The 25099-nt window shown below is 47.7% G+C and overlaps 11 protein-coding genes across 11 annotated transcripts; 7 read left to right on the top strand and 4 right to left on the bottom strand.

Annotated features, from left to right (window-relative positions):
- Positions 1–922: 922 nt before the first annotated feature.
- Positions 923–1735, top strand: N7478_010492 (CAZyme family AA11; the record flags this gene model as incomplete). Its single annotated transcript, XM_056926706.1, has 1 exon — positions 923–1735. The coding sequence occupies one exon, from the start codon at positions 923–925 to the stop codon at positions 1733–1735; it is 813 nt and encodes a 270-aa protein (XP_056776076.1).
- A 161-nt stretch (positions 1736–1896) lies between these two features.
- On the top strand, positions 1897–2445 carry N7478_010493 (uncharacterized protein; the record flags this gene model as incomplete). The annotated part of the gene is made up of 3 exons (XM_056926707.1): positions 1897–1925; positions 2150–2222; positions 2260–2445. The coding sequence occupies 3 exons, from the start codon at positions 1897–1899 to the stop codon at positions 2443–2445; spliced, it is 288 nt and encodes a 95-aa protein (XP_056776077.1).
- Positions 2446–4257: 1812 nt separating this feature from the next.
- Positions 4258–7345, bottom strand: N7478_010494 (patatin-like phospholipase family protein; the record flags this gene model as incomplete). Its single annotated transcript, XM_056926708.1, has 6 exons — positions 4258–5173; positions 5226–5252; positions 5326–5725; positions 5777–6310; positions 6355–6432; positions 6478–7345. The coding sequence occupies 6 exons, from the start codon at positions 7343–7345 to the stop codon at positions 4258–4260; spliced, it is 2823 nt and encodes a 940-aa protein (XP_056776078.1).
- Positions 7346–8175: 830 nt separating this feature from the next.
- Positions 8176–9164, top strand: N7478_010495 (uncharacterized protein; the record flags this gene model as incomplete). The annotated part of the gene is made up of 4 exons (XM_056926709.1): positions 8176–8628; positions 8674–8773; positions 8823–9007; positions 9054–9164. 4 exons carry the CDS (start codon positions 8176–8178, stop codon positions 9162–9164), a joined length of 849 nt encoding a protein of 282 aa, XP_056776079.1.
- A 610-nt stretch (positions 9165–9774) lies between these two features.
- On the bottom strand, positions 9775–11436 carry N7478_010496 (uncharacterized protein; the record flags this gene model as incomplete). Its single annotated transcript, XM_056926710.1, has 5 exons — positions 9775–10121; positions 10172–10328; positions 10393–10505; positions 10556–11303; positions 11377–11436. 5 exons carry the CDS (start codon positions 11434–11436, stop codon positions 9775–9777), a joined length of 1425 nt encoding a protein of 474 aa, XP_056776080.1.
- A 987-nt stretch (positions 11437–12423) lies between these two features.
- Positions 12424–13109, top strand: N7478_010497 (uncharacterized protein; the record flags this gene model as incomplete). The annotated part of the gene is made up of 2 exons (XM_056926711.1): positions 12424–12857; positions 12905–13109. 2 exons carry the CDS (start codon positions 12424–12426, stop codon positions 13107–13109), a joined length of 639 nt encoding a protein of 212 aa, XP_056776081.1.
- A 586-nt stretch (positions 13110–13695) lies between these two features.
- On the top strand, positions 13696–14442 carry N7478_010498 (uncharacterized protein; the record flags this gene model as incomplete). Its single annotated transcript, XM_056926712.1, has 1 exon — positions 13696–14442. One exon carries the CDS (start codon positions 13696–13698, stop codon positions 14440–14442), a length of 747 nt encoding a protein of 248 aa, XP_056776082.1.
- Positions 14443–16229: 1787 nt separating this feature from the next.
- Positions 16230–17207, top strand: N7478_010499 (uncharacterized protein; the record flags this gene model as incomplete). The annotated part of the gene is made up of 1 exon (XM_056926713.1): positions 16230–17207. The coding sequence occupies one exon, from the start codon at positions 16230–16232 to the stop codon at positions 17205–17207; it is 978 nt and encodes a 325-aa protein (XP_056776083.1).
- Positions 17208–20540: 3333 nt separating this feature from the next.
- N7478_010500 (uncharacterized protein) lies at positions 20541–21929 on the bottom strand (the record flags this gene model as incomplete). Its single annotated transcript, XM_056926714.1, has 1 exon — positions 20541–21929. The coding sequence occupies one exon, from the start codon at positions 21927–21929 to the stop codon at positions 20541–20543; it is 1389 nt and encodes a 462-aa protein (XP_056776084.1).
- Positions 21930–22545: 616 nt separating this feature from the next.
- On the bottom strand, positions 22546–22872 carry N7478_010501 (transposable element tc3 transposase; the record flags this gene model as incomplete). Its single annotated transcript, XM_056926715.1, has 1 exon — positions 22546–22872. One exon carries the CDS (start codon positions 22870–22872, stop codon positions 22546–22548), a length of 327 nt encoding a protein of 108 aa, XP_056776085.1.
- A 173-nt stretch (positions 22873–23045) lies between these two features.
- N7478_010502 (transposase) lies at positions 23046–24770 on the top strand (the record flags this gene model as incomplete). Its single annotated transcript, XM_056926716.1, has 1 exon — positions 23046–24770. The coding sequence occupies one exon, from the start codon at positions 23046–23048 to the stop codon at positions 24768–24770; it is 1725 nt and encodes a 574-aa protein (XP_056776086.1).
- Positions 24771–25099: the final 329 nt, after the last annotated feature.

Here is a 25099-nt window from a genome sequence, read left to right on the forward strand (position 1 = left end):
TGGTAGGCCCAGACGTGGCCTTTTTCTGTGATCACACTATCGAAGAATTGATGCTTCGGGCTGTAGATTCTGTTTTCCAGAGTTCTCCTCTTTTGGCTGCTACCGAAAGACGTTATTTAGGCCATATCAGGCGTCTCTTGAGGTTCATGCCGCAGAGGATCGAATTAACCTCATATCAGCACTACGGCTTGGTGGTCACTTGGGAGAACCACAGGATCCGCTCAGTGCAAATGGACCATGATACTGCAGCGCAATACCACGTTGTCCTCCACGAAGAAGAATGTATTGCAGAGTATTCTTGCAAATTACTCCATATCAAAAGTAAGTCCCGACGAATCGACTGACATGACCTATTATTGACATTCCTAGTTACGGATGCCCGCGAGCCTGCACTATGCGGATGTGCCCAACGATTAGTTTCAGAGCCAGATATGCTCTGTGCGTTCCAGCGTTTGGATAGAGCGAAGCAATATTTTGCCATGATTGCGTTGAACGAAGACTCGTCATTCTACGGATTACCGTCAGCGGTGGTTCAGTTTGCCCAAGAAGACCAAAGTACGGGGTGCGTCGCGTGAGCGGAATCACGCGAAGAGTTCTGTTGTGTTCTTGCTCATATCCATCGAATGATCACTTGAACATACGGCTGATATGCTGGGACTATCTTCAGCCTGCATCGGAATAAAGAGTTCTTTGAGTCAAATGGGCCTCAATTAGTTGTCATCGTTTACGAAATTTGAGCAGCAGCACTTTATACTATCGCAGGCCGATGCTAAAAGTGTGGCCACCCAAAATCCTCCTGCAAATTATCTCCCTTCATCAAATCAGCAGGAGGGTATATGAGACGATCTGCCCATGCTTCTTGTGGCCCGCCACATATCTCGTTCTTGCTGTGCATATCCAAATTCGCGCCTCAGGCGCTGCAATGTTTCTCATCAAGGCTGCCTCCATCATTATGGCTATGGGTTGGGCTTCCGGTCATATGATCTTAAACAACCCCAAACCATTTGGCAAGGCAACGCTCAACAATTCCCCGCTCGCAGCAGATGGGAGCGACTTTCCGTGCAAGCTACGCCCGGGTGCATTCGAAGCGCCCGAGGAGCAGAATATCGTCGGCGTCGGAGAAACACATCCCCTATCTTTTGAAGGAGGCGCCACGCATGGCGGAGGATCCTGCCAAGTCAGTTTGACGATGGACCGGATTCCGTCTAAAGATTCGGAGTGGTTGGTCATCAAATCTTTCGAGGGCGGCTGTCCGGCCAGTACTAGCGGTAGCATTGGAAGTAGCTCGACAGCTGTGGATCCCTTCCAGTTCAACTTTACCATTCCCGAGAGCATGGAACCGGGGGATTACACGTTGGCCTGGACGTGGTTTAATCAGATCGGCAATCGTGAAATGTACATGAATTGCGCCCCCATCAAAATCACCGGTCTACCCGCCAACGGATCGCAAACACGGCCTTCTTTCCCACCAATGTTCATCGCGAATATCAATGGCTGTAATACTACAGAGAACGTCGATATCCGGTTCCCCCACCCATGTAATTCTCTTGAGTACAACGGCGACCCGGCAAAGTTGGCACCCCTGAACCTGCCTGCCTGCACAAGAGTCCCGCTTTTCGGCGACCGCGGCATAACAGCCTTGCAAGTTCCCCCGACAAGCGGCTCGCATTCACCGTCTCCAGTTATGGCTTCTGCAGCACCTTCCTGGTGTATCGCTCGGCCTCCGACTGCATGAATGTCTGGGTGATTGGCTTGGCAGTCATCTTTATGGCTAGGCACGAGCCACGCAGGCCGCGTTTTCATGCTTCAGTACGAGTTTAAATGAATCTGCGATTTATTCTTTTTTCTTATGGATCCACTAAAACCGAATTCAAATGTTGTTTACCAATTTGAGAAATGTACTACCTGATAGCTGCAGACCAAGAGTGAACCTGCCTTGTAGCCAATCTTCGATCGATGACCACATATCAGTCTTGAATAACAAATGCTGACAATGCTGACAATGCTGACAATGCTGACAATGCTGACAATGCTGACAATGCTGACAATGCTGACAATGCTGACAATGCTGACAATGCTGACAATGCTGACCAAGAGAACCATTCAGCAGTGAAAATCTCTCACATTAATGAAAGTATACAAGCAGCAGGCAGAAATTCGGTTCAAAGCTATATGAAGACACACGCGACAGTTTCCTCGTGTTGCAGATCACAATTTCCAAGGTGAGGTGTTCAATCATACCAAATGCAACCCTTATAGAAAACGCGAGGTTCTCAGCCTTATAAGGCTCGTGAGCTTCAATCCAAATCATCCCCATGCTCAGGAGTGGCGCCGCCTTCAACCTTGGTCGCAGAGCTAGCGACACGCTTCCGCCCCTCGCCGCTCAATTCAGGACCCAGATTTGTGAGCAAAACCTTCACCAACGATCCGGGATCTCGTAGCTGAATTGATGAACCGTCGGTTGAGATCAGTTCTTCGCACTGCCTTGCCGCTAGCAAGACCAGCCGTAAGAGATTCGCAGCGTTGATGAGGCTTATATGGGAGCGAATCGGAGAAGATAAATGTCGAACTTTGGGAGAAATTGCCTTAATGATGCCCTTCCAACTGGTTATGAGTTGCCTCTTTGAACATATCCGAAGTAGCGGAGCATGGCGTGCCTTTCGTACGGATCGTCGGAATACCGTCTAATTCCCGCTGCTGGAGTGTGATTGGGCGCGGATTTGTGAATTGGACATGGGTAGACGCCTTTGGCTCTCTTCCACTGACTGGTCCATCTCGAAATAGTCTTTTTTATCCGGGTAGCTGGATAGAAGGCTGTTCTCTCGAACCGTCCCAGTACCAGCTTCTAATCGCACTGCGACCAACCAGAGAATGAATACCATTGCTCTAATCACCATTTCTTCTTGTGTAACGGTACGGTTTTGATAATACGGGCCCTGACGTCTGACGACCTGGTGCAAAAGTGCCATCATTGATTGCATAGAAAACACACGTCAAATGTCACAGGTAGTGATGTTCAGGACAAGGAACACTGTGCTAGGTCTTATAGTAGACCAATGTGGCATTTTTCGCTAACAAGAGCGTGATCGTTGTATTTTCGTTACGGAATTGAGGCGCCGTATGGCAATAAAGGTGTTGATATAGATTGCAGGCTCAACGCGAAATGTCGTTGATGCCCGTTCGAATTAGCCATAATGGGCAACATTCAACGCTTCTGGTCGAGCGCTCAGAATTGGACGCTCAAGTGTTTCATAAAGTGAGGGTGATCAACCGTTGAGGGGTTTTCGTCGGCAATGGTAGTGCGCGAGTTTCTTGGTACCAGCATATATATAACTTCGTCTTCACCCTGCATTCGAAAATACTGATTCAGCCCTAACATCTCAATTCCCAATGGCACCAGTGTCTACCCGTGTCCAGAAAGAACAACTCCGCAAGCGTCGGAATAATCTCTTGCGACGCCACAACGATTTCTGGCGTCTGTATGGAATCAAGAGTTGGCTAGTCATGGAGTCGCCCGAAGGACAGATCTTCACGTACCACTCGCACCCGAGTATTCCGTCGCCTTCAGGAAAAGACATGGCAAGTTTGCAACTCAAATCAGATCTCACAGTAGTGCTCACAGTAAACAGGAAACCCGCCACAAGCCAAAGATTGCAAGAACACCGCACGACTATGATTCTGCGCCAAGCTTGGACACTCTTGCAGGCAAAGTTCCGGCTCTGCAGATCCCTATCCGCCGACCGGCTTTATGGAGGTCACTGGCCCGGTATTTGAAGAAGGTCGCTTGAGAGCGAGAGTCGGTGAACATGCTGTGACCTGTACTTGAATGATATGACTTTTCGTTTGCTGAATGTTCACATGTGGCGTGAGGCCATATTAGTACCCATGCTTTGATCTAGAGCATGATGGTTGTGAATAATGTATCTACATGGAGGCTGCAGAAATGACAAAAGCTGAGAGAAAGCATTACAAACTCTATTGCAAGTAGATATATAAGCAGTTTGAATATGAGAGCCCACGTGTAGCCAGCCACATGGAATAGTGCTAAATAGCAAAGGCATTGCTTTCGCGTGAGAGTGAATGATTCCGCAAAACACGAGATTTGGGAGCCCAAGTGCTAATCAAAAAAGTATCTTTTGAAACTACTCAATTTGCTATTGACGTAAATAGTAGGACCTTGCAAAATCCCAGTCACCAATCAAGAAAGACCTTTGGCCTCGTCGAGTGGGACCATGACTTGTGAAAAGCGCCTCACCCTCACAAGCGTCGCTTTTTGTTAGCCACGGAAGGCTCCACAATTTGGAGCTTCCTTTTACTCCGACGAAAACAATTGCAGGAGCGCATACGTGGCCAGACGGAATTTTGGTGGTCCGCGCGTCCAAAATGATCAAAGGCTTGTTGCTCCTGGAGCAACTCCAGTAAAGATTTGGGAAAACCGCCGATCGTTTCGCTGTGGCAGTCATTGGCTATTTGAATGGAGAATTTCTCCTCTAGGCTAGACACAGCAAAAGAGACGCCTTTTTTGAAGTGGCCACAGGTACGACAGCAGTCCTCAACGTCCAGGCATTCGAGCTTGCAACCGCTACTGATCTGGAGCGTCGCATGAGGAAATTCAACGAAAACGCGGCCAAGGACTGGAGCCGCTTCTGGTCGTGAGCACAGCACCGAGCCTTTGCAAGAGAAGCCGGCATGGGTCCGCACCGGGATATCGTCTAGCTCGAAGAAGAACAGGCCCCTGGCAAGCACCTTGCGAACAATATGGTCGCTCACGGGGAAGTCCATCATTGAGAATTCTTGAAGCGCGCTCACATCGTCGAGATGAGGCAATGGGCCGTCGATTTCCTGATCTAGTCGCAAGATTCTGTCATGTGAGTCACGGGGGAAATAGTTCAAAGCTTCCGCAAAACCTTGCGTTCCATCCAAACAGGGGGAAGACATCATCGCGCGCCATAGTCGAGGCAGGGCCCCTTCCCAAAGCAACCCTAAGAGGCCCGACTGAGGCCTGATCGAGGACCGCGAGAAGCCAGTTCCGACAGATAATATGAGGTCGAATGTCGAAGATGAAGGCCAGATGACGCTTGTTTCCCGCATGGCAATCGCAACCGGGTTGTTCGCGCGCACCCCGCCATCTTGGAACAGCCCAAACTCTGGCAAGGTTGTGGTGTGGAAATAACTACAAGAGGCACTCAGCATTTGGTCAAGTTCATTCATGGCCGGTCACTTACAATGGGGCCGCTACGCTGCACATTGCCCTGCACAAAGAAAGTGAGCTGTGAATTGCCTCTCCCAAATATGATCGATAACCAGAAATAGAAAATCACTTACGCATCAGCCAGCAACGGACCTTCCGGACTGTTCGTTACCAAAAATCGATAGGCAGCAGATGCACCACGCTGACCGCAGCCCCGGTAATTGGCCAAAACGCATGCCTTGCCATCCGAGGTGCGACTTGCCACAACTGCCACACGACAGCCTGCCGGGGATGTCCTGGCAGGGGCAAACATGTGGTGTTCAGGGCCGACGGCTTCCTTCAACGCCCCCGATAACTCGGAAGAATCATAGAGGCCACCTGTCAGCAGATTGAACGCGGACATTATCCATCGAAAACAGCGAGGTACCGGGAGTCTCGCGCGTCGGAAGATTCTCTGCGCAAAGCTTGGAAACACATCCAGGCATTCATCGAGCGATCGGTCGTTGAGGAAGAGGTTGATGGCGGACAAGGCTCCTGTTAGAAAGATTCAGCGCGTAGTTCGTCAATTAGGTAGGCTGTCCATACCGACACTGGTCCCGCCGCAAAGGTCTGGAAGTGAATTGATGGGCAGGCCGATGCGCTCTTCTAGCGCCCGCAGGAGCCGCAGCTGCAACAGACCCCTCACCCCGCCGCCGTCCAAGCTGAGAATCAACGGGCCCTTGGTAGGAGGTAGTTGGCGGATGACAACATAATTCTCGCAGCCACAAAGAGGACATTCAGGTATATTGACATGGTTAAGGCCGAGCTCGCTGGGCTGCCCGAAGATCACGACACACGTGTCGCACAGGGCGTGCCGGCATGGCAGCATATGCTCGGGCGGCCGGCTTAGACAAACCAAACAAACAACCGCGGATCGCAGCGCGTTCTCACCGCCCTGGCGATAGAGGCGGTTGAGCGTGGTCTTCCGAATGCTCGACGATGATCTTAGCGGGCCGAGCTGCGCAAAATACTGCTTGAATCGCGACAACACGCATCCGTAGCGGCCAAGTCTCTCGCCGGCCCGCTCTGCAGCCCACCACTCCCCATAAAGCTTCTTCATCAAAGCCGCCGGCGAAAATCCTGAGAAGTCAGCACTATGCTTAGCGAAGGGGGATTGATCTTACCGTGCATTCCCGGGGGATACGCATCCATGAGGAGCGCAGACGCCACGGCTCCGTAAATATTTCCCTCGGTGTAGCCGTCTATTCGCATTAAGCGTACACCCTCGCACAAAGACTCATGCAAACCCGGGGCTTTTGCAAAATTGCGCCGCGCGTGAGCCAACAGATCAAACGGCGTGGTGTCAAGGATGTGCAGTGGGTGTTGCAGGCTCAACTTCCAGAATGCACCGAGGTGCAATGCCGAGAATAGTCGATAGTCTGATTGCTGCGCGGTCCAAATATCTGGAAGACGGTCCAAAATGAGACCACGCAAGGGTTCAAAGGCAACATCATCGGAACACCGGCTCCTTTCACGTAAATCCAAGATAGTGAGTCTATCGGCGTGAGAGAGCTCCCATAGACTCACTTGGCGCCCGATGTCTTCCGGGGGGATTTTCTCGGTCACAATCACAACATGCAGCGCATTGGAGAGACATTCGTCCCCAACCGCCAGCGGTCTGCGTGGGATTCGGAGCAGTTCCCCGGCTGCTTTCAGGTCGACCGACGTATCGACAAACAGACACATCATCTGCGTCCAGGGCATGACCACGTGGCTAGCGAGTTGTTGGCGAAGTCGTGCGGGCACCAATTCACCGCCGACGTCAGTCAGTGTGTGCCTCTGGTGCATACGCGTCGCATACCTGAGCCATTTTGTGTCGCCTAGAGATTTTTCCCAACACAAAGCGCTCTCCGCGAACAAAATTGGTTGCTCTGTATGAGCCGTCCGGGCGCTGAGATGAAGGCGGACCATGCCTGCTGGGCCTTGACGTGAGACATTGTTTTGCGGGAAAAGAGTCCGCAATGCCCGCATACGATTCGCATTTCCCACAAAAAAGAGCAGACAGGGATACTGGCAGTTAGGATATGGCATCTCTTTCACCAGCTCTTCCAGGCGATGGGTATCTACCAAGGACCATACGCCGTCCTCGCGGACCAGATCGAGCCATGCTGCCATTGCTAGTCTCGGTCATCTTAGGTTGATGACATGCGCTCTTATATAGCGATGATCAACCAAGCTTGATGGACCGCAGTATTATCGCTTTAGTCTGTATCCTCACAATCTGCTTCCAGGGTATCATTTGAAGCGGACTGCAGGAGTCACATTTCGCCGCTTGCATGCAACCTATCATTTGCTGCGCATCTTTGAGCTGAGAGTTGAGGGACCTCGTAGAGCACCCTGTATATCAACTGTACAACGACGGTGTTTTTTCCTTCACAGAGGGGCCTAATTCAGAATGTTCAGAAAGGCAATAAACGGCAGACACTCAAAATGGCAATCGACTTGGACCGATTATCTGGCAGGAGTGGACAACAGATTGAGGGTGGATAGTCCTGTTGTAAATTGACGGCGTAATCCAGCATGTCGTATTCCAAATGTATGCTCAGAAGAGAGAGACATAGCCGGGCCTCAGTTCTCTCCCTAACGCCTCACTTGCAACTGTCCATATATGGAGAGTGCGTGGTGTCATGTTGATATGTAAAGCGCCGACGGATCAACGTTGGGCGCGCTCAGAAGATCAATTAAGATGAGGTATTAGCTGCCAACAATTTTGAGCCTCCAGTCCTCACAAATGGTCGTTACGATGGTTACGATGGTACTGTCACCGATTACATGGTTTTTTGAGTCGCCTGAAAAAACCCGAGCAAACGAATCAATCAACCACAAAATATTGCAGGATTGACAAAAGCGAGGAGTCCCTACATGGAATCCACACACACCTTAGATCTCTAGGTCTATAAGACCTCTTCTAGCCGAGCGAGTCTCCAACACTCACCAGAGAAAAAATGTCATCCCGCGCACGCCAGACAATATGGGTCGATGCATCCGATCAAAGCCTCGATCCTCGCTCAACGACAACTCTCGTCTCGAACGCAGCCAGGCAACCAGAGGTTCCAGGTCCCGGTCCCAAGGTCAAGATATGTGACCAGGATCCGGAGGACCACTTTGACTCAACTGCGGAGATCATGTACGATCGCCCTCTATGTATTGCGCGGCGGAAGCAAGCAAAGGGAGAATTGGTGCATATTCAAAAGTCAGAGTGCGCTACTTTGGCTCGAAACATCTTAAAAGATTTCAACGACCAGACTCCCCACCGCAGCTTCCGACAATTGCTCGGAGGCTATCGCCACGGCGGTATGGCGTTTCTCATGTGGGAGCCAGTTGAAGTATCCGTCGAGCAGATCATGGCGGCTCAAGGCATCATCAAAGCGACGGAGGTGATTGCCATTGCGAAACCGGTAAGTGCTGCGCAGCTTTCAGGAATGTATCTCTAACTGCAGCAGGTGCTTGAAGGCATTCGACATCTTGCGGACCATGGGAGGGTCCTCAATGTGCTGAATGCTAAGACAATATTGCTTACCGCCACTGGTCAAGTAAAAATTGGTACGAGGTGGAACACAGTTCATGGAAAGTAGAGCTAACGTCTGTCTAGCCGGTGTCGAAAACAGCATCCAGATCGACCCAGAAGCGATGGATGCTGCGACTATGAAGCTTTCCGCATTGGCCCACGTGATCAGCGGTCTGATGAAAAAGAATCCGACAACGTACGAATGGTTGCCCATGATCAAGAATCTTCCCTTGCAGCTCGAGACACGCTCTGTGAATGAAATATTGCAGGTATGGTTATCCGCCTTCCTCCTTTTCTGCAGCTGACAACCAACAGAGCACGCCTTTTAACCCGGGCCCTCCAATCGATGAGTTGGTAATGATGACCAACATCACGAACAAGACTGCGCACCACCGGGTCAAGTATTCTGATCGAGGCGAGGATTAAGCTTCAGTTACCGTGAAAAGCTGGGATGTTGGTATTCCACCTTTTCGAGGCCCGAGGCAGGCGGGATGGAGAAATGAGCCTCCTTGGGAGCCTGACCTGGATAAATGGGCAGATTGAATGCAGAACGAGTCATTGTGAAAGGAGACATGAGTAAGCCAGTTCTGTTATAAGACGTTGATACGGCACATTTCAGAGAATAAATTAAGGCAATGTTATTAGTTCTTTAGTTCCTCGTCGAGCGAGATTTGAGTCTAGATGGTCTAGGGCGCTTCAAAGCAATCGGATCAATGGAAGCAGGAGGGAAGAACCCTTGCATTTCGTAGCGACCAAGTTCAACAGTGAACATTATGGATCATGGTCTTGTGCCGACTGCCTACCAGGTAACTAGCTATTTTCATCTCAGCCCAAGCTATCTACGGGAACATGTGATAACCGAGAACGGTGGTTTAACTTTGATGCGGGAATTGATAGGCTAGTTGACACCTGAGGTCACAACGAGCAAATTTCCATTGGAAAGCCCGGCATAGTAGAGAGGCACAGCACAGCACCACTGGTTGAAAACATGAACACAATAGATCCTTCCTAGGAGGGCCGTGCGCCCCGGACAAGATCACCGCTTATACCCATCGAGAATCTTGGACCTAACCCACCGCGCGTGATTATTGTCTTCCAGCAAAACCAGCGGGATTCCTCTGGTCGAGTCCTCAAAAATTCCACCATTGCGCTTGTAAGATCCTACTGCGGTGTTACGGACAGAGTTACCCGGCCCCTGCCTCTGAGGCGCTGCAGAGTCGTCATCTTGCATGTACTCAACGCCCAAAGGATCCTCCCCACCACCAGTCGTGCGCATGACACATGGCTCCACTTCCATGTCAAGGTTGACGATCGACAACCTCGGGCACTTTTCTCGTTGTGTAATACGGGCCACACGCTCGCGTAGCTTCTCGCCAGTGCACACTGTACTTTTCATCAGCACGACTTCGGAATAGGGGCTGGGAACTGTTTACCTGCGACGGCAATTTTACCCGATTGTGTGCGGATATGATGCACCATGACCTTTTCAACGTCAACGGGTGCGAAGTAGTAGTGCAGACGCGTTCTATTCTTCAGCAATTTGCGCGTCGCTGAAGGGGCGTGCAGAAGATGAATCGAAAAGTTTAAGATCTGAGTCCGTCTAATGTCAGTGTGAAGGTTGCAAGGATGATCCGGTTACAAAGGCAAAACATACATCGAATCCGTGATGCTCCTGTGGAGTTTCCCCTGTCCCTGATCCCATTCGGTCTCCCATCAAATCAAGCTTCAGTATATGCTGGATTTCGCGGTGGACCCAGCTTTGATGTTCTGAGAGATTCGGTCAGTTAGACACGGCATCTGGAGCGTCCTTAACTTACTAAACTTTGAATACTCAGTCTGCCAAAGAACTTCCAAACGTCGAACCTTGTTGGTGCGTTCGCGGCTTCCCTCCACCAAATCACGAATGAATGGCAAAGCCCGCAAGAGTCCGATATCCTCCAGTGCAAATACCACCGTTCCATTCTGGCCTAACGAATGTGCGCCTCCGTAAGGGCCAAACACAAAGGCTGGCAGGTTCAGACTCGGCACGCCAGCGTGTAAAATACGCTGCGTTAGTTTTTTTGTCAGGCTGGAGGAAGGTCTGGTCACCACTCGGAGAACTTTACGTTTTCCTTTTTGCGAGGTGGATGGTCCATCTGTGTTCGTGTGCTCGCGCTCCGTCGACGTGATGAAAAAAATTGGAAACTCCAGGCAAACGGCAACCCCCAAGCGTGGCATCCACAGTTGAATATACTGACCAGGTTTTGTCCGCATTTGAGCTGAGACCGTGATCTTCAGCCAGAGAAGACTGTTAAATAGGCTGACTTCTACCAGGTCAGGCCCTAGATACCACGATCGGTGCGACCACATAGCATGCACCAAAGCTCCTGCGCTGCAGGCCATCCAGGAGCAGATGCCGCCAAGCAAGACCCAACGATACACGGAATTGACCTGAAACAGATGCACTTCCAGAAAAGAAACAGCGATCAGGGCAAGAGCATAATGGGTCTGCAAGACGAATCGCGGTCGTCGCTGGAGGAAGACATGAAGCGACAGTGGGAGGATCATAGTTAGACTGCATGCCGCCTGGGATCATTCAAATCAACAGTGTTAGCGATTGTGATCGACTTGAGGATGTGTTCGTGCTGAGGAAACCTACCACAATTGGAAGCACGAGTACGGTCGAAATGCGCGCTGCGTTCTTGATAGCGTTGACCATCAGTGTCGTATGGACCAGACAGTGACAGACACAAACACGTCCGAGCCATCTGTGCAGCCACCGAAAGGCCTGTCGCTCAAGGTGACAAACCTGGGCGGGGAGGCTGAAAGAGAACCCGACGCAGAGTGGCAGCAGGTGTATGACGGAAAGGCAGCCGGCACGCATCTGGACGTCTCTCCACGTCGAAGCTCGGAGGACCAAGGCTACGATGTTGAGGCCCCATAAGAACGCAACTATTATGGCCTGCGCGTAGGAAGACAGACCTACACAGGACATATGTCGGGGCACCGGGTATTGGAACGCCCACCATGACACAAGTTGGCATGCGCGTGAGAAATAACGCCCTATCTGGTGCGTTAAGCAGTAAAGCAGCCATGCTGTAAAGACGAGAGCTGCTGCTAGCGCGAATTTCTCTTGGACTTCTCGCTGAGATAGCCAGTCGGTAAGCATTGTCATCCGATGCATGAGGTGGTTGTGATGTGACTCTTTGGGACCAGAAATGCATAATATATGGGGTTTCCCCGTGCAGAGTCTTCGTAGCTTAGTTTTGTCACTCCACCAATGTTGATGAAAAGGTTGCGATTGCAATCGCAAATATTGAGCCTACAACATCAAAAAAAAAAAAAAGATTCTCATAAGGAATTTATTGTCCGTCTCTATTGCTTGAGTCCTCCCAATATCAGCTGCTTGCATATAACGAAGGGCTCATGACAGCCACCTAAACGCAATATAACCGCACCCATCAACTTTTGTAATCCTTTAGTAGAGAGAACTGCTTGACCGCAATATCTTGAAGTATGAAGTTCAAAATCACGTCGGCTCGCCCAGGAATGGTAATAAAGGGAGGAGTCACAGGGCATTTGTGAGGCTTAATGAACTACAGTCTCATAGGGCCCTATAAATTAGATCACGTCCAGTGCCCCATATTCCCAACTCCTTCGTGAAAGACTTCATGGTGCTATCGCTTTCCCCTAATCAGAATCCACAATGTCGATATACACATTCATTCGCCTGCCACATACTCCTTGGAAGGCAGTGAGATGCTGGTACAACTCCGATAAGAATATCTTGAGTCAAGATGTACCCCGACCCCGCTCCGAGTCTCGTTATGCCCGAATGCTGCGAGAAGAGGCCGAGGTCCAATTCACATACAACATTATTGCAAGTACAGCCAATTGGGTCCTGCTTGCCGGATACTTGGTGGTTCCTGGCACTTTTACCTCCCTCCAGACGTCCAATCAAGTCGAAAGTGCTCTCAACCACAACGGCGCTGGACGTCATATACTACATACCATCCACAACCCGCCATTACTCGGCATAGCATGTTTATTCTTGATGGTTGGGGCTTTCGCTCTTCTCTGGCTATTCCACTTTCGTCAACTGCGATATGTCTACACCTGGTTGATCAACAAGATTTTCATGTGAGTCATGCCAAGAAAGATGAGGGTTCTTTACTGATAGGCAATAGGCCAGTGTCTCTGAACGCCGCAGCCGGGCTTCTTACCACCCTGGTCAATATTTACACTTCACGCGCGGGCCATTGGTCCGTTATGGCTTTGGCAACGGCTGTTATCACTGGCTTTACTACACTGGCATTTTCACTGCTCTTTTGTGTCTACCGATTTCAGATGCTTAAAAACGTGATGGCAGATAGGAGGCTTCTTCATTCCTGATATTCAGGGGTGGTAATATCTACTGCCTGATGGTGCGGCATGGAGCAAGCAGTGAAAGTAACTATTTTCTCGAGATTCATAACCACTCTACCTCTATGCGAATATTGGGTTGGTGGTCCCAAACCTTTTCCCATTTTGAAGGCTTTCATGTCTAGAGCTGGCTGGGATGACAGTTTTACGTGCTGAGGCATACCTATACTTTTTGGAAAGTAAGTTACTTTGCTTTGAAGTTCCTTTCAAAAATATGAGATTGAAGAAGTAAGAAAGCAGGGAGGAGTTCCAAGTTTAATTGTTTCGCTCGACTCGACAGTTATGTCAACGTTCATTCACCACCCCCGTTAGTTTCGTTCTTTCAACCCAAATTAAGCCGGTTCCAATTGGAAGATCACGAAGAATCTAAAATTAGAGAAATTTGGGCGAGCGTTCATATAACAACTCCTTCTCCACCTTGTAAAGGTCCCTGAGACAATATCATCCCACACCAGTCGTTCACCCAACACGAATGATCTCTGAACGAGTCGAAATATCCTTTTCTTTGCTCAGGTCGTCATATTACTAGCTGGGCCCTCTGCTAAGCAACGGCACAATGTATTTTGACCAACTGAACAGGAGCTGCAGCTACGCACCTGCCGACTGGACAGCTCATAGACCGCCCTTATGTGACACGGGTTTATACATTATCCCGCAATCAGCAATCATCATTCCAGAATCGCAAAATCACATCAGTTACTCTCTTTATCCCCAAGTCGCAGTTCTACTCAGTACTGTGAATCATCAGTGCATCGCTACAGCAACAGCAGACTGTTACCAAAATCCAATCTGTCCAGGGGAATTTGCCAACACCTTCGCTGCACGATCGAGGTCGTACGGCCACGGGTCAGGCTCACTCGATCCCTACCGTCTTTGCGACTCTCCTTGGCCCGATCTTTCAATCGATCTCAATTCAGATGAAAGAGAATGCTTCAAGCCGAGCAAGGTCGAGTCATCCATGAATTGTGCTCAATACGAAGTTGGGCTGCCGTCCTTGCCGCCAAATATCGCAGCGCCAGGATTCATATGCGTTCACTCGGGATGTAATAAAATCTTCAAGCGCCAGAAGAACCTTTCACGCCACTTGCACTGTCACTCAGGTATCAGAGTCCATGCCTGCTGGGTTCCCGGGTGTCATCGCAGGTTTGTCCGTCGTGATAACCTCAACTCTCATTATCTGACCCATGGGAAACGTGGAGGTCGAAACCGCTATGTAGTCACTCTAGACGAACATAGCGCCCTTTACAATCCTGATTTTCGCGGTGCGCTGACACCTCATGGCTGGCCGCTCGAAGCTCAGTGATGCGTAAAGCTACACTTTGAATTCCTGGGTGAGCTGCATTTGGAATCTGCAAAGGGCTGTATGAATGAGGCTCATTTGCAACTTGCATATGAATATACTGCTGCTATTGCTGCGGAACGAATGACTCATTTCTCAGTTGAGGTCTGCTGGTCTCAATAGCAAGCGATATGTGATTTATTGTACGAATTTGAGCCGCGTCAAAATGGAATTTCAGTCTCACAAACTCCGATTTCTTAATTCACCGCAGTTGCTCCGGATGACATGAATGCAGTCTGCCCCTTGATTTTGGTATACCAAAGGCTCCCCTCTTTGTCAGAGATCTTCCATACCCAACTCTTGGGCTGGTAAATAACACGTCAAAAATAATCTCGAACAGCACTTTAGGCTCTATGCGAGTATTTAGATTGTTTACGAAGTATCTTGTTTAATAAATGAGGCCATTGTCTAAATGCAATATCTGCAAATCCATAATGAAGCCTCTTTGATCACTGTTGTGATTTGAAGCTGGTGCAGATCAGGAACCAAGCCGCAACGCTGGAATTAATACCGAAGTGTCTATACGAAGAAACAAGTTGATTTGAAATCGACTTTTTCTTCTCGCTGTATATATAGCCACATATTTCCTTCTGAACAATCAGAACAATGATCAACCTTCCTCTAAACTACAACAACTACCCGTACCGAAACACTCTCCCTGAGATGAAAGACGGCTCAGTAAAGCACAGAATTCTATCCCAAGCTCAGTATTTCCCACACTAGATACAAGCCGCCATTTCCAATGGCTTATCCCGTGGTAAAAGTCGACGCGGGGAATAGTCAAGACCAGAGAAGGTGGATTGCGCTTACATCTTCAAATAGATGTTTCATCACTCACGGCTCGACCAGCCTAGATGTACTTCTTGAAATGATCACCTCCATTGGCAGAAAACTCGCTAGATCAATCGGTTTCCTTGCTAGGCCACACAGGTGTGAAGAAAACTCTGAGGATCATCATCAGGGCCTGTGAGCTCCGTGCAGCGAGAATAAACGCGTCTCATACTCACATGATCCTTGCGTATTCAAGGTACAGGAAATTAGAATGAGATGCCCCGGGAATCATCTCAGTATGTCAGTATAGTATTCAGACTGAGAAGCATGAAAGCGCCCGGGTCAGAGAGCGATCTCTTCCTGCCTGTTGTGGCTATGTCCGAAGGTCTCAAAAGACACAAGTAGCTGCTCAGCCATAGACTGTCAACGATTATTCGCAAAACCGACTGGGAAAAAAAAGACTCGAATGATTCTGCAGTGAATCTGCTTCCCAATTTTACACTACTTGCTGTGGTAGCCTTGTTTCATATTAATATTCTGATGACTGATGTTTCGAGCCATAGCCCTAAGCTAGCCCCGGAAACGAGAATTAAATGTACATACCGATGATTGCCTCAGATATTTAATTCGCGCTGAACTCGAAGTGGGATCTACGTTGGAGGATTTCCAGTCAAGGTAGAGTAAATTATATGAGGCAGGTATTGACTCAGGCTTGTTCTTAGAACAATCACTCATGTTTGCTCACCAAGACCGATCACTCACCGAGCATAAGGTTTACCGCAACGCCTACACGCCACGGTTGGGTCTTTTGGCGACAGAGCAAGAACTGACGAGCTCTTAGTGTATTCAAACACACATTTAGACTGCTGGAATTTGACCGGCGCAGCTTAAAACCGGCCGGATGGCGACTCTCAGAATCTTCGAGGATCATCTTTATCAACCCCACCCCGCCCCCCCCTTGCCACTCCATGACACCCTTCATGTCTCCCAGTCGAGAGAGCTTTCCTCTCCCCGCCTCTAGGAAGAAAGGCTCGGAATCCTTCTCCTCGATCACTGATGGACTTGCCAAGAGAATCAGTGGTCGCTTCATTCGAGCCGAAGGTAACGCCCCTACCGCAACCATCAGCACCTCGCCATTCGTATATTGGGGAACGCAGGAGCTAGTGTGGAAATGGGATCAACGGAAACTCTGCGATGCGCGAATGAACATGCTGCTCAACTCGTCGCTGCTCCCGCACGGCCAAGCATGGAATGTTCCTGACACGGATAACATCTTCGTCTCTGTTGGACCACTGGGCGTGATTGTTCACGAGCCTGCACATCTTAGAAATCTTGACTGGTCTAAATGTGCGATCGGCGTTTCTCAAGACGAGAATGGATCTGGTGCTGAAATCATTCTACAGGGCCGCACTAAGAGAGAATCAGGCAAAAGCCTGAGCAAGCTCCTCGTCCGTTTCAAAGACCCGATTCTCCCTCAGCCTCTGCTTCCACCCATTTCTTGGTCAACCGAATTCTGGATGTCAGATTCCGTGGTACTCGACCCACGTTTGGATGAGGGGGAGCTGATCATTGAAGGTCTCCAACTAAATGTCAGTGGCTCAGAAGAATATCTTTATATCGGACTTCCGGGGACGGATTTTGGCGCTCTGTTCAACACACTCATTACTTCATGGGGCACTAGCGAGGACTGCTTTAAGTATTCCTGTGGGTACTTCTGGCTACTTGTATCCATCGGCCCTGTTCACTTGGCTCCAGAAGCCCACGGCTCCTCTTTTCTATTGGAAAAGTATCCCCTCTCCTTTCGCGAGCAGATGAAAGGAGAATCTTGGCTTGTTGCAGCCAAAATTACGCTCAAGCTGCAAAGTCCATCACGTCTCAAGTCGAGGCTCCAGGTCCAGGTTCACGCCATCTCGTCTGGCTGTGTGACCTCAACTCGACGACCTACCGGCTTTCAATGAGGGGGCTGTAATTGTTTTCAATGACACTGATCTTGTATATAGCGGGTATATCATCAACGCTTTGGGTTTTTGAAGAATTGTCAATTCAAATCTTCAAATATGTACAACCAACCGATGAGGACACTCGAGGGGGCAGAATTGGGAAGAGGGCTTCTAATCCGGGTATACTTATCTTCTGAAGTAAAGAAGTCAAATTAGACGATTCAACGTGGAGCTTGCGAGTCTCTCGGGGGGTGTTAGGGGGGAGAGCCTCTTATGTTTCTGGGAAAAAGAAAATCTATCTTGCGAAACATCCTGCTTCATTGAACACTATATATCCCAATGTATTCTTTCATTTGCTAAAAAAATCTCAAAGAGCCAATTTCCATGCTGCAGCGAGGCGATGAGCATAGTCCCAGATCCACGACAAGTTTCTTGCATAATCAAGCTGGGCAGAGCCTGACGGCACTGTCTTGAGACCTATCAATTGATCAGCTTGGTAAGTAGTAGAAGGACACTAGGTGATATCTTACCAGTCAAGTCACTGCGGTCTGATTGTCCCGTGGAAATATTTCGGAGCCATCGGTTGATTCGACGCTTGAGTGGAATTTTTCTTCTCTCTTTCATAAGGAGTGTGCGGTGTTCACACTCTGCAGGTTGTCGTTCATTTTTGATCGGCGTACGGCCGGGAGCTTCAGGTCTCGCCAATGTTGAAAAGTTTCCAAAAGATGGGCGTCGCCGGGTCCTCAAAAACTCACGGACAAGACAGTCGGCCCATATGCAGACTCCGAGAAAGAATGGCTTTCAGGGGACGGCTCTGTCTTAAGAACTATTTGTTTTGGCCTGGGTTAATTAAATGACGATGGATGCACACAGGCTGCCACAACTGCCCTGAGGTGAGATTTGAAGGCAAACGAGGTAATCGTACGTTATCTGATGTCGGCTATTTTGAATCGAGACAATGTATGCAAGAAGAGCCCGTACTGAGTTTTCATAAATGATGCGGATAAAGTAAGACTAGGTTGACGTATGTCTTACATACCCTACAGATGTGACCGACACAAAATGGGGACACCCACCATGCGCCTCACATATTGAATTTTTTAATCACTTTACTGAAGCCGCTAGGATCTTGCTGGCTCGAATGACCAAGACAGTCGCTTGATCAAGGTATCAATTGCAGCAAATTGTCCCATGTCGAGTTGTGCTATTCGGACTTTCTTCACCAGATAAGGGAAGCTGACACGACCGTCTTCTTCCTCCATTCCTTCACATAACATATACTGACAAAGTGCGTCGATTCCTCTTCGCACTCCCTGCCATTCTCTACGGGCCGTCTCCTGCTGCTAGTACTCTAGGCGTCGTTGATGTTGGCAACCAGTGCTTGATATGGTCAAATGGCAATCATGGCTGCACAGGTCATTTGAATCCATTTGCTCTTCCAAATGCAAAAGACTGCTCGAGTAAGGATTCTACTGTTTTCAGCTTATGAATGGCCAGCTAACGAGTCTCTAGAGTTGGGCGGAGGCGCAAATGATACCAGCCATGACTTACCAATGGTGTTCGTTGAGGCATGCAATACAGTAGACGGCCTGCCAGGGGTGTGGATCCTCATAGAAAAGACCGGCCGGCTTACTTTCTTCAACCAGCAAGGAGATACACTATGGATCGAAAACAGATTCACCACTTGCACACAGAGATTCTTGTCGAACTCCGCAGGAGAAGATTACCACCTTTCCTATTACAGATTGATGATTCAGCGCGTGCTTAGATCCTGTCGGAAAAAGTGGAGGTCTATTTTACTAGCGTCGATTCAACACCACATCATTTTCATTCCTTAGGCATCAACTGCTGAATCAGCACATTTAACCCCCTTATTTTACACATCATCTTGTATTTAGAAGAACACATCTCAAGTACGGTTCAAGGAATTCATTGGTCCATCTCCGTACTAGTGCGTACTGCTTTCCTCGGAATCGACATTTTTTTATTAATGGATTCGAGCGATGATTAACGGGAAAGGGTGCAATTGAATGGAGCCGCTCAAAATGAAATTACTCTATATTGCAATAATAAATGATTGGCTACCCAACAAGCCCTTCTCCGCCCAATGTGCAGGTCCGTGCATTTCCTAACACCTCTCCACCCCCGGGTCTTTGACTGAAATTTATTTTCAACCTGCTTGTGAGGACCACCTCCGGCCCATTCCGAGTCCGGCGGCTAGGCCGGGGAATTCGACCTGTCTCATGTGGAGGTCGGCTTGTGCCTCCAGATTTTCCTTTTCTGGATGGTAGGTCTTGTACCATACGTGCAAGGTGTCAATAGATGATTGCAATCTCCAGCTTCAGCCACGTTATGAATATGTGTAAATGATTCTTAGGACAGCAAAGGACAGGCATTGGTCTTCTAAGCCAGAGAACTGAGAGGGGCAAGATGCAATTAGCGTATCTCTTATGGGCAGTTCGTGTAATCATGTTATATCTGTGATTGCGGCTCTAATCTCAACCACGATTTTGTTACGGGTAAATGGAGAAGGGAGAATAGTGATCCTTTTGGTAGTCAATATGAGCTGTGTTTCTGCCGAAAGCTTGCCGGGGATAACACGTATTTATGGACACGTATTTCCCGGTAGGTCTACATACAAAATATGCCGTATAATGACAAATAACTACATGGCAAACAATCGGAGATGTTCCATCTTCGTCCATGCAGAAGCTCGTCGGCAAGAATTGCCACTTATGAGCTCGACCGGCTTCGGTGTGCGTCGCCGTTATGATGCCGGATGTGATGCATCACAAAGCCTAATGCTCAGGCATCAGTTATGCCGAATACCGGCAACAGATTTGAGTAATAATCTATACTTCAGAGATGATTACAGTATATCATTCTGATAAGATGAGGCAAAACTCAAAAGTTCACCAAAATATTGATAATTATATCTTTTATGAATCCGTTCGTGTGGTAAAACGAAACCATACAGCAAGTCAGTCGCCATTAATAGTATATAGAAACAAGGACGAGCATGCATTAGGCAGACGCATGTGCATTTGGCCTCGAGATCTGCTCGATGGGAAGTTCTGGAATTAAAGGTAGTTTAAAAACCGCGCAATATTTCCAAACCCTCCCAGCATGAGACAATTTAGCTAGACCAAGTTTCAAGCCTGGGGAATCTTTTCAAAGGCTTACGAAATCTTTTCTGATAACTAGCTTTTCTTTTGTAATTTCCAATTCAAGCGTCTGTAAAATATATTTGATACAGACACGAGGCATTTCCTCTGACTTATTTCAATAACAGTTGTCAACAGAAGCACATGTGCGGAAAAAGCCAAATCAATATAAGCCCCAGGAATCTCATCATTCATCAGGAACGGAAAGAAATGATAGCAAATTTCTCTGCATAGTATCCTTCAGAATAGTCAGGTATCTTTGCACATCATCCGACGTGTAGAACGCAACGTTATAACTGACGCTAAGGTGCAGACTACCCCTCCAAGACCAAAAATGGAGACAGATAACTGGCGTAATCGATTGAATTAAAATTTCGACATTCGCAACCGAGAAAGGGCCATAGTCATGTTTAATGTAGTCCTCCAAAATACCCATGCTACTAATGAATGGCTCGCTCTGGGGCGGTGGCTGCAATTCTGGTGGCTGGGATGCGACGGCTTTGAACATGTTTAAACTCTTCCTGTTTAAGGACTGGCGGACAAACATATTATCACTTTCTTTCATATTCCAAGGAGTTCTGTTCAATTGATCTACAGTCTTCGAAATTTCAGACCAGGAACTGTGAGCCTTCGAAACCATAGGGATGCACCCTAGTCGTACTGATGGCGCATGCTCTGGACCATTAAATGGAGGAGGGAGAGACTTGCGCAAATCAAAAAAGGACCAGGCGACGAAATTTTCCGGTTGAGAATCACGATTATTCACATCAACCAGGGCCATAATTGCCGCGGTTTGAACTGCAGTTGATATTGTAATATTCTGTTTCCAGGTGGCCTCGCGTAGGGATTTTGCTATTTCGGGGGAGAGGACTATCTTAGTCCGCTTCATTTCAGCAGGTAGCGCTTTAGCCTTAGGATCTCCAGGTGGTAATAACCCGATTGATGGCTGAGCAGCAACATACTGCCGGAGAATCTCGTCGGCCTTTTCCTCCCATTCAGGTTTAGGCTTATCTGGCATACCAATAACTGCATCTAGTGAAGGAACAAGGTTCTTAGCCTCAGCTCCATCAAAGACCGGGGGTAGTACAGGGTTCTCGAGAGTAGATAGAAATTCATGCACCATGGAGATACCACCTCGGCCATCCCATAGTACATGAGCTGAAACCAGAGCAAATTCGCTTGTAGTGGGGACCCAGTGAAAGGTCGCATTGGCAAGGGGGGCCGCACAACGGTGCTGAGTAAAGAAATCCTCCGCAGAGGAGCATTCAGTCTCGACGCGAAACGTTTCGTTGCACCATGTCTCTAGCGACTGGTCATTGTAAACCGGATAGTACCGCTTCTCACTCCCATGGACCTCCAGAGCAATATCAGGGTGACGGAATCTTAGCGCCTTCCATGCGATGCGGAGCCGATTCACAATATTATCGCTTTGGGGTGTGAAGCCAATCTTGGTCGTTACCATAAACATCCACTGTTCACGGTTGATTTCTTCACCCTGGATACGGACAAATTGAAGCAATTCATCATGCCAGTCGAAAGGTCGGCTCCAGTAACTATCTTCTTGAGTCCACGACATAACTGAATTGCATAAGAATATGTGGAAATTGCCAAAACAACGAATTAGCTGTATTTAGGGATCGAGGAGGATTGAATGGAATAAATAGGTGCGAGCATCATATACTTGATAAAAATAACTGGCCCAGATCCTGTTTACAGTCGCTGTGTGCTTGTTATTTGCTCTAACTAGAAACAAAAATAAATAGCTTATGATTCAACGCAGGGGCCAAATCCACGCGTACCGCACAGGGGGTGCGTACTAAGGAGATGTTGCATCCTATCCATTGAAACCCATAGAAGCTGACAGCCCATCTACCCACTCCATAGGTCCAAAGCTTATACCGTATCAGAAGAACAAAATCTTATTTTATTATATCTAATTTTTCATTTCTTTGCCTAGGGAATTTGAAATTGATGATACTATAATGTATTAGAGTGGGGAAAGTAGCTAAGGCCTCCAGCCCCACGCTAACTTACGTATGCATTGTATCTATTGTAGTGGGGAGACGCGTCCTTCAATCAGCATGTACGTACAGTGGCGTTAAACAAGTTCTCGTAAGAGAATTCTTGGCGCCCCACTTTATGTAATATTCTGCCGTATTTTCTGCCGAAAAAACTTCTATTTTCTTTAGGGTCTAATAGCTAGTATACCATCCATCATTCTCAATGATCTCCTGCACCCTATTAGACATTGTCTCAGCTAAGTTTTCTAAGACTGATAGATCAATCTCTGACCATGCCTCCTGAGCATAGCTAACCAAATGTTTAAGGGTTTCGTCGTTATCTGGCATTGTATGCAGCTCTGGATGAATATCGTATATCTTTGTCTTCAATAACGCCCAAAGATTCTCGATAGGATTCAAATCCGGCGAATGAGGTGGCCATTCCATTACTTCGAAAGGCTGCTCCCTTAGCCAATCTTTCACAACATTTGCTGTATGAACAGGGGCGTTATCCTGCATAAAAATAGCCTCAGGATTATCTCCAATTAAGGTTGGAAGAACTTGTTGGTAGCCGTGCCACGTACACTAATCCGGCTACCCCGAATTAGTGTCCCCCACCGTAAAGGAAAATATCACCGTAAGGGAAAAAATCTCTTCACCCACACCATTCCATCAATTTCACATCCTTAACTATGGCCGATTTCTATGAAAATAAGGAATATTGTATGGAAGAGGCTATTGGATATATCTCTACCCTTGAAAAGCCAAATTTATCGCGCATTGCTGAGGAATATGGGATTTCGCCTAAAGTTTTGTGGACTCGCGTCCGTAAAAATTCAACGCCTAGAAACCAACGAAAACCTACGAATAAGGCTTTAAATGATACGCAGGAAGCTGCTTTGATGTATTGGATCAAGTCATTAGACGATGCATTTATTCCACCGACACCAAATATTATAGAACAGTGGGCAAATATGAGTCTTGCTCGGTCGGCAACACCAGATCGAACAGTTGGTAAAAACTGGGTCTATCGATTTATGAAAAGGTTCTCCAAAGATGATAATGATTCTGAGGATAGTTTTGGGCTGAGACGTCAGAAAGTCACCGATTCAAAGAGAATAAGTGATAAAGATGTCGCTATCCTACGGCATTGGTATGATTTATTAGCCAATATTATGAACGGTGTGCCCGAGAGACTCGTCTACAATTTTGATGAGACTGGCTTCCAGCTTGGCCAAGGACAAACCCAGAAAGTCTTTACACGTTATCAATCAAAAATTCCTCGCCTCGCCGGTGAAGAACATGGAGAGCGAGTGACAGTCGCTGAGTGTATTGCAGCTGATGGCTGGCGAATGGAACCACTTATTATCTTCAAAGGACGTCATCAAATGGAGTCGTGGTATAACACCAATTTACCCCAGAATTGGATGACAGCTACTACTGAAAAAGGCTATATGATTGATGAACTCGCGGTGTCTTGGCTTAAAAGATTTGACCAAGAAACACAGCATCGTGTAAGACGTGGAGAGTATAGAATTCTTCTTCTTGATGGCTGTGGCTCCCATTTGACTGTGGAATTCTTAATGTATGCTGAACAGAAGAGGATAAAGATTTTTTGCTTTCCAGCAAATAAGACCAATTATATTCAACCTCTAGATGGCAAGCCTTTTTTGGCTTATAAGGCCTATTTTCGTCAACAAAATAACCTTATTTCACAGTGGGGTGGTGGCATTACAGCCAACAAAAATTCATTTCTTGAAGACCTTATGGGCTTTAGAGATAAAGCTTTAACACAGCGAGTTTGCCGCAATTCCTTCCGGGAAAGAGGCATTTATCCAGTTAACGCTGAGATTGTTTGCAAGCCACTAGAAGATGCACTTCCTCCGATTCCTGACATATCAATTGACCTTCGGAATACACCATCACCACCCCCAGAAAATCTATTATCTTCAAGTCTTGAAAATACACCTTCAAAGACAATCGAAGACGTTCAAAAACGCCGACAAAAACTGGCTCCGCTGATGGAATTGGATGGTGTTACCCCCAAATTAAAACGGAGGTTTGAGCAAGTCCTTACCGAGATGAATTTTCATGTTGAGGCTATCCAGAATGCATCAACTACAATCGCAAAAATGGCCCAAATTCAAGCCCCGCGGGCTAAAAAAACTACCAAAAGACAATTATTAAACCTCAAAAATGATGGTATTCTACGTGTGAAAGATGCAAATCGATCTATTGCTGAGCGGCGTGAGAAAGAAGATGCAGCAGAGGAAAGACGAGTGGCAAGAGAGATTAAAAAACGCGATGCAAAGACACCTTCCCAAGGTCCTGTTAGAGGTCAAAATAGTATGGTATCTACAGAAATTCTTGGTGCGAATGGTGATGTAATTGGTTATCACGATACTTTTGTTATGTAGTTAAAAATTGAAGATTTGGTGATTTTTTTCCCTTACGGTGATATTTTCCTTTACGGTGGGGGACACTAATTCGGGGTAGCCGGATTAGTGTACGTGGCACGGCTACAGCTCTAAAATAACCCAACGATTAATTCCCCCAATTGGAGTACCATCTTCATTAACTTGAGGATATAATGGAATTAATCCAGTTCCACGTCCACTGCCTAAAAAAGCAGCAAAAAACATTTGTTTTATACCGTTATACGAATATGTTTGAACATCCTGATTTTTTATTTGATCTTGTGGTCTTGTGAATGTATATTCACGACGAGCTCCTTTCCCTCGTTCAA

This window comes from Penicillium angulare (assembly GCF_028827245.1).
Source record: "Penicillium angulare strain IBT 27051 chromosome Unknown utg000007l_segment0_segment0, whole genome shotgun sequence".
In the NCBI taxonomy this organism is placed as follows: domain Eukaryota; kingdom Fungi; phylum Ascomycota; class Eurotiomycetes; order Eurotiales; family Aspergillaceae; genus Penicillium; species Penicillium angulare.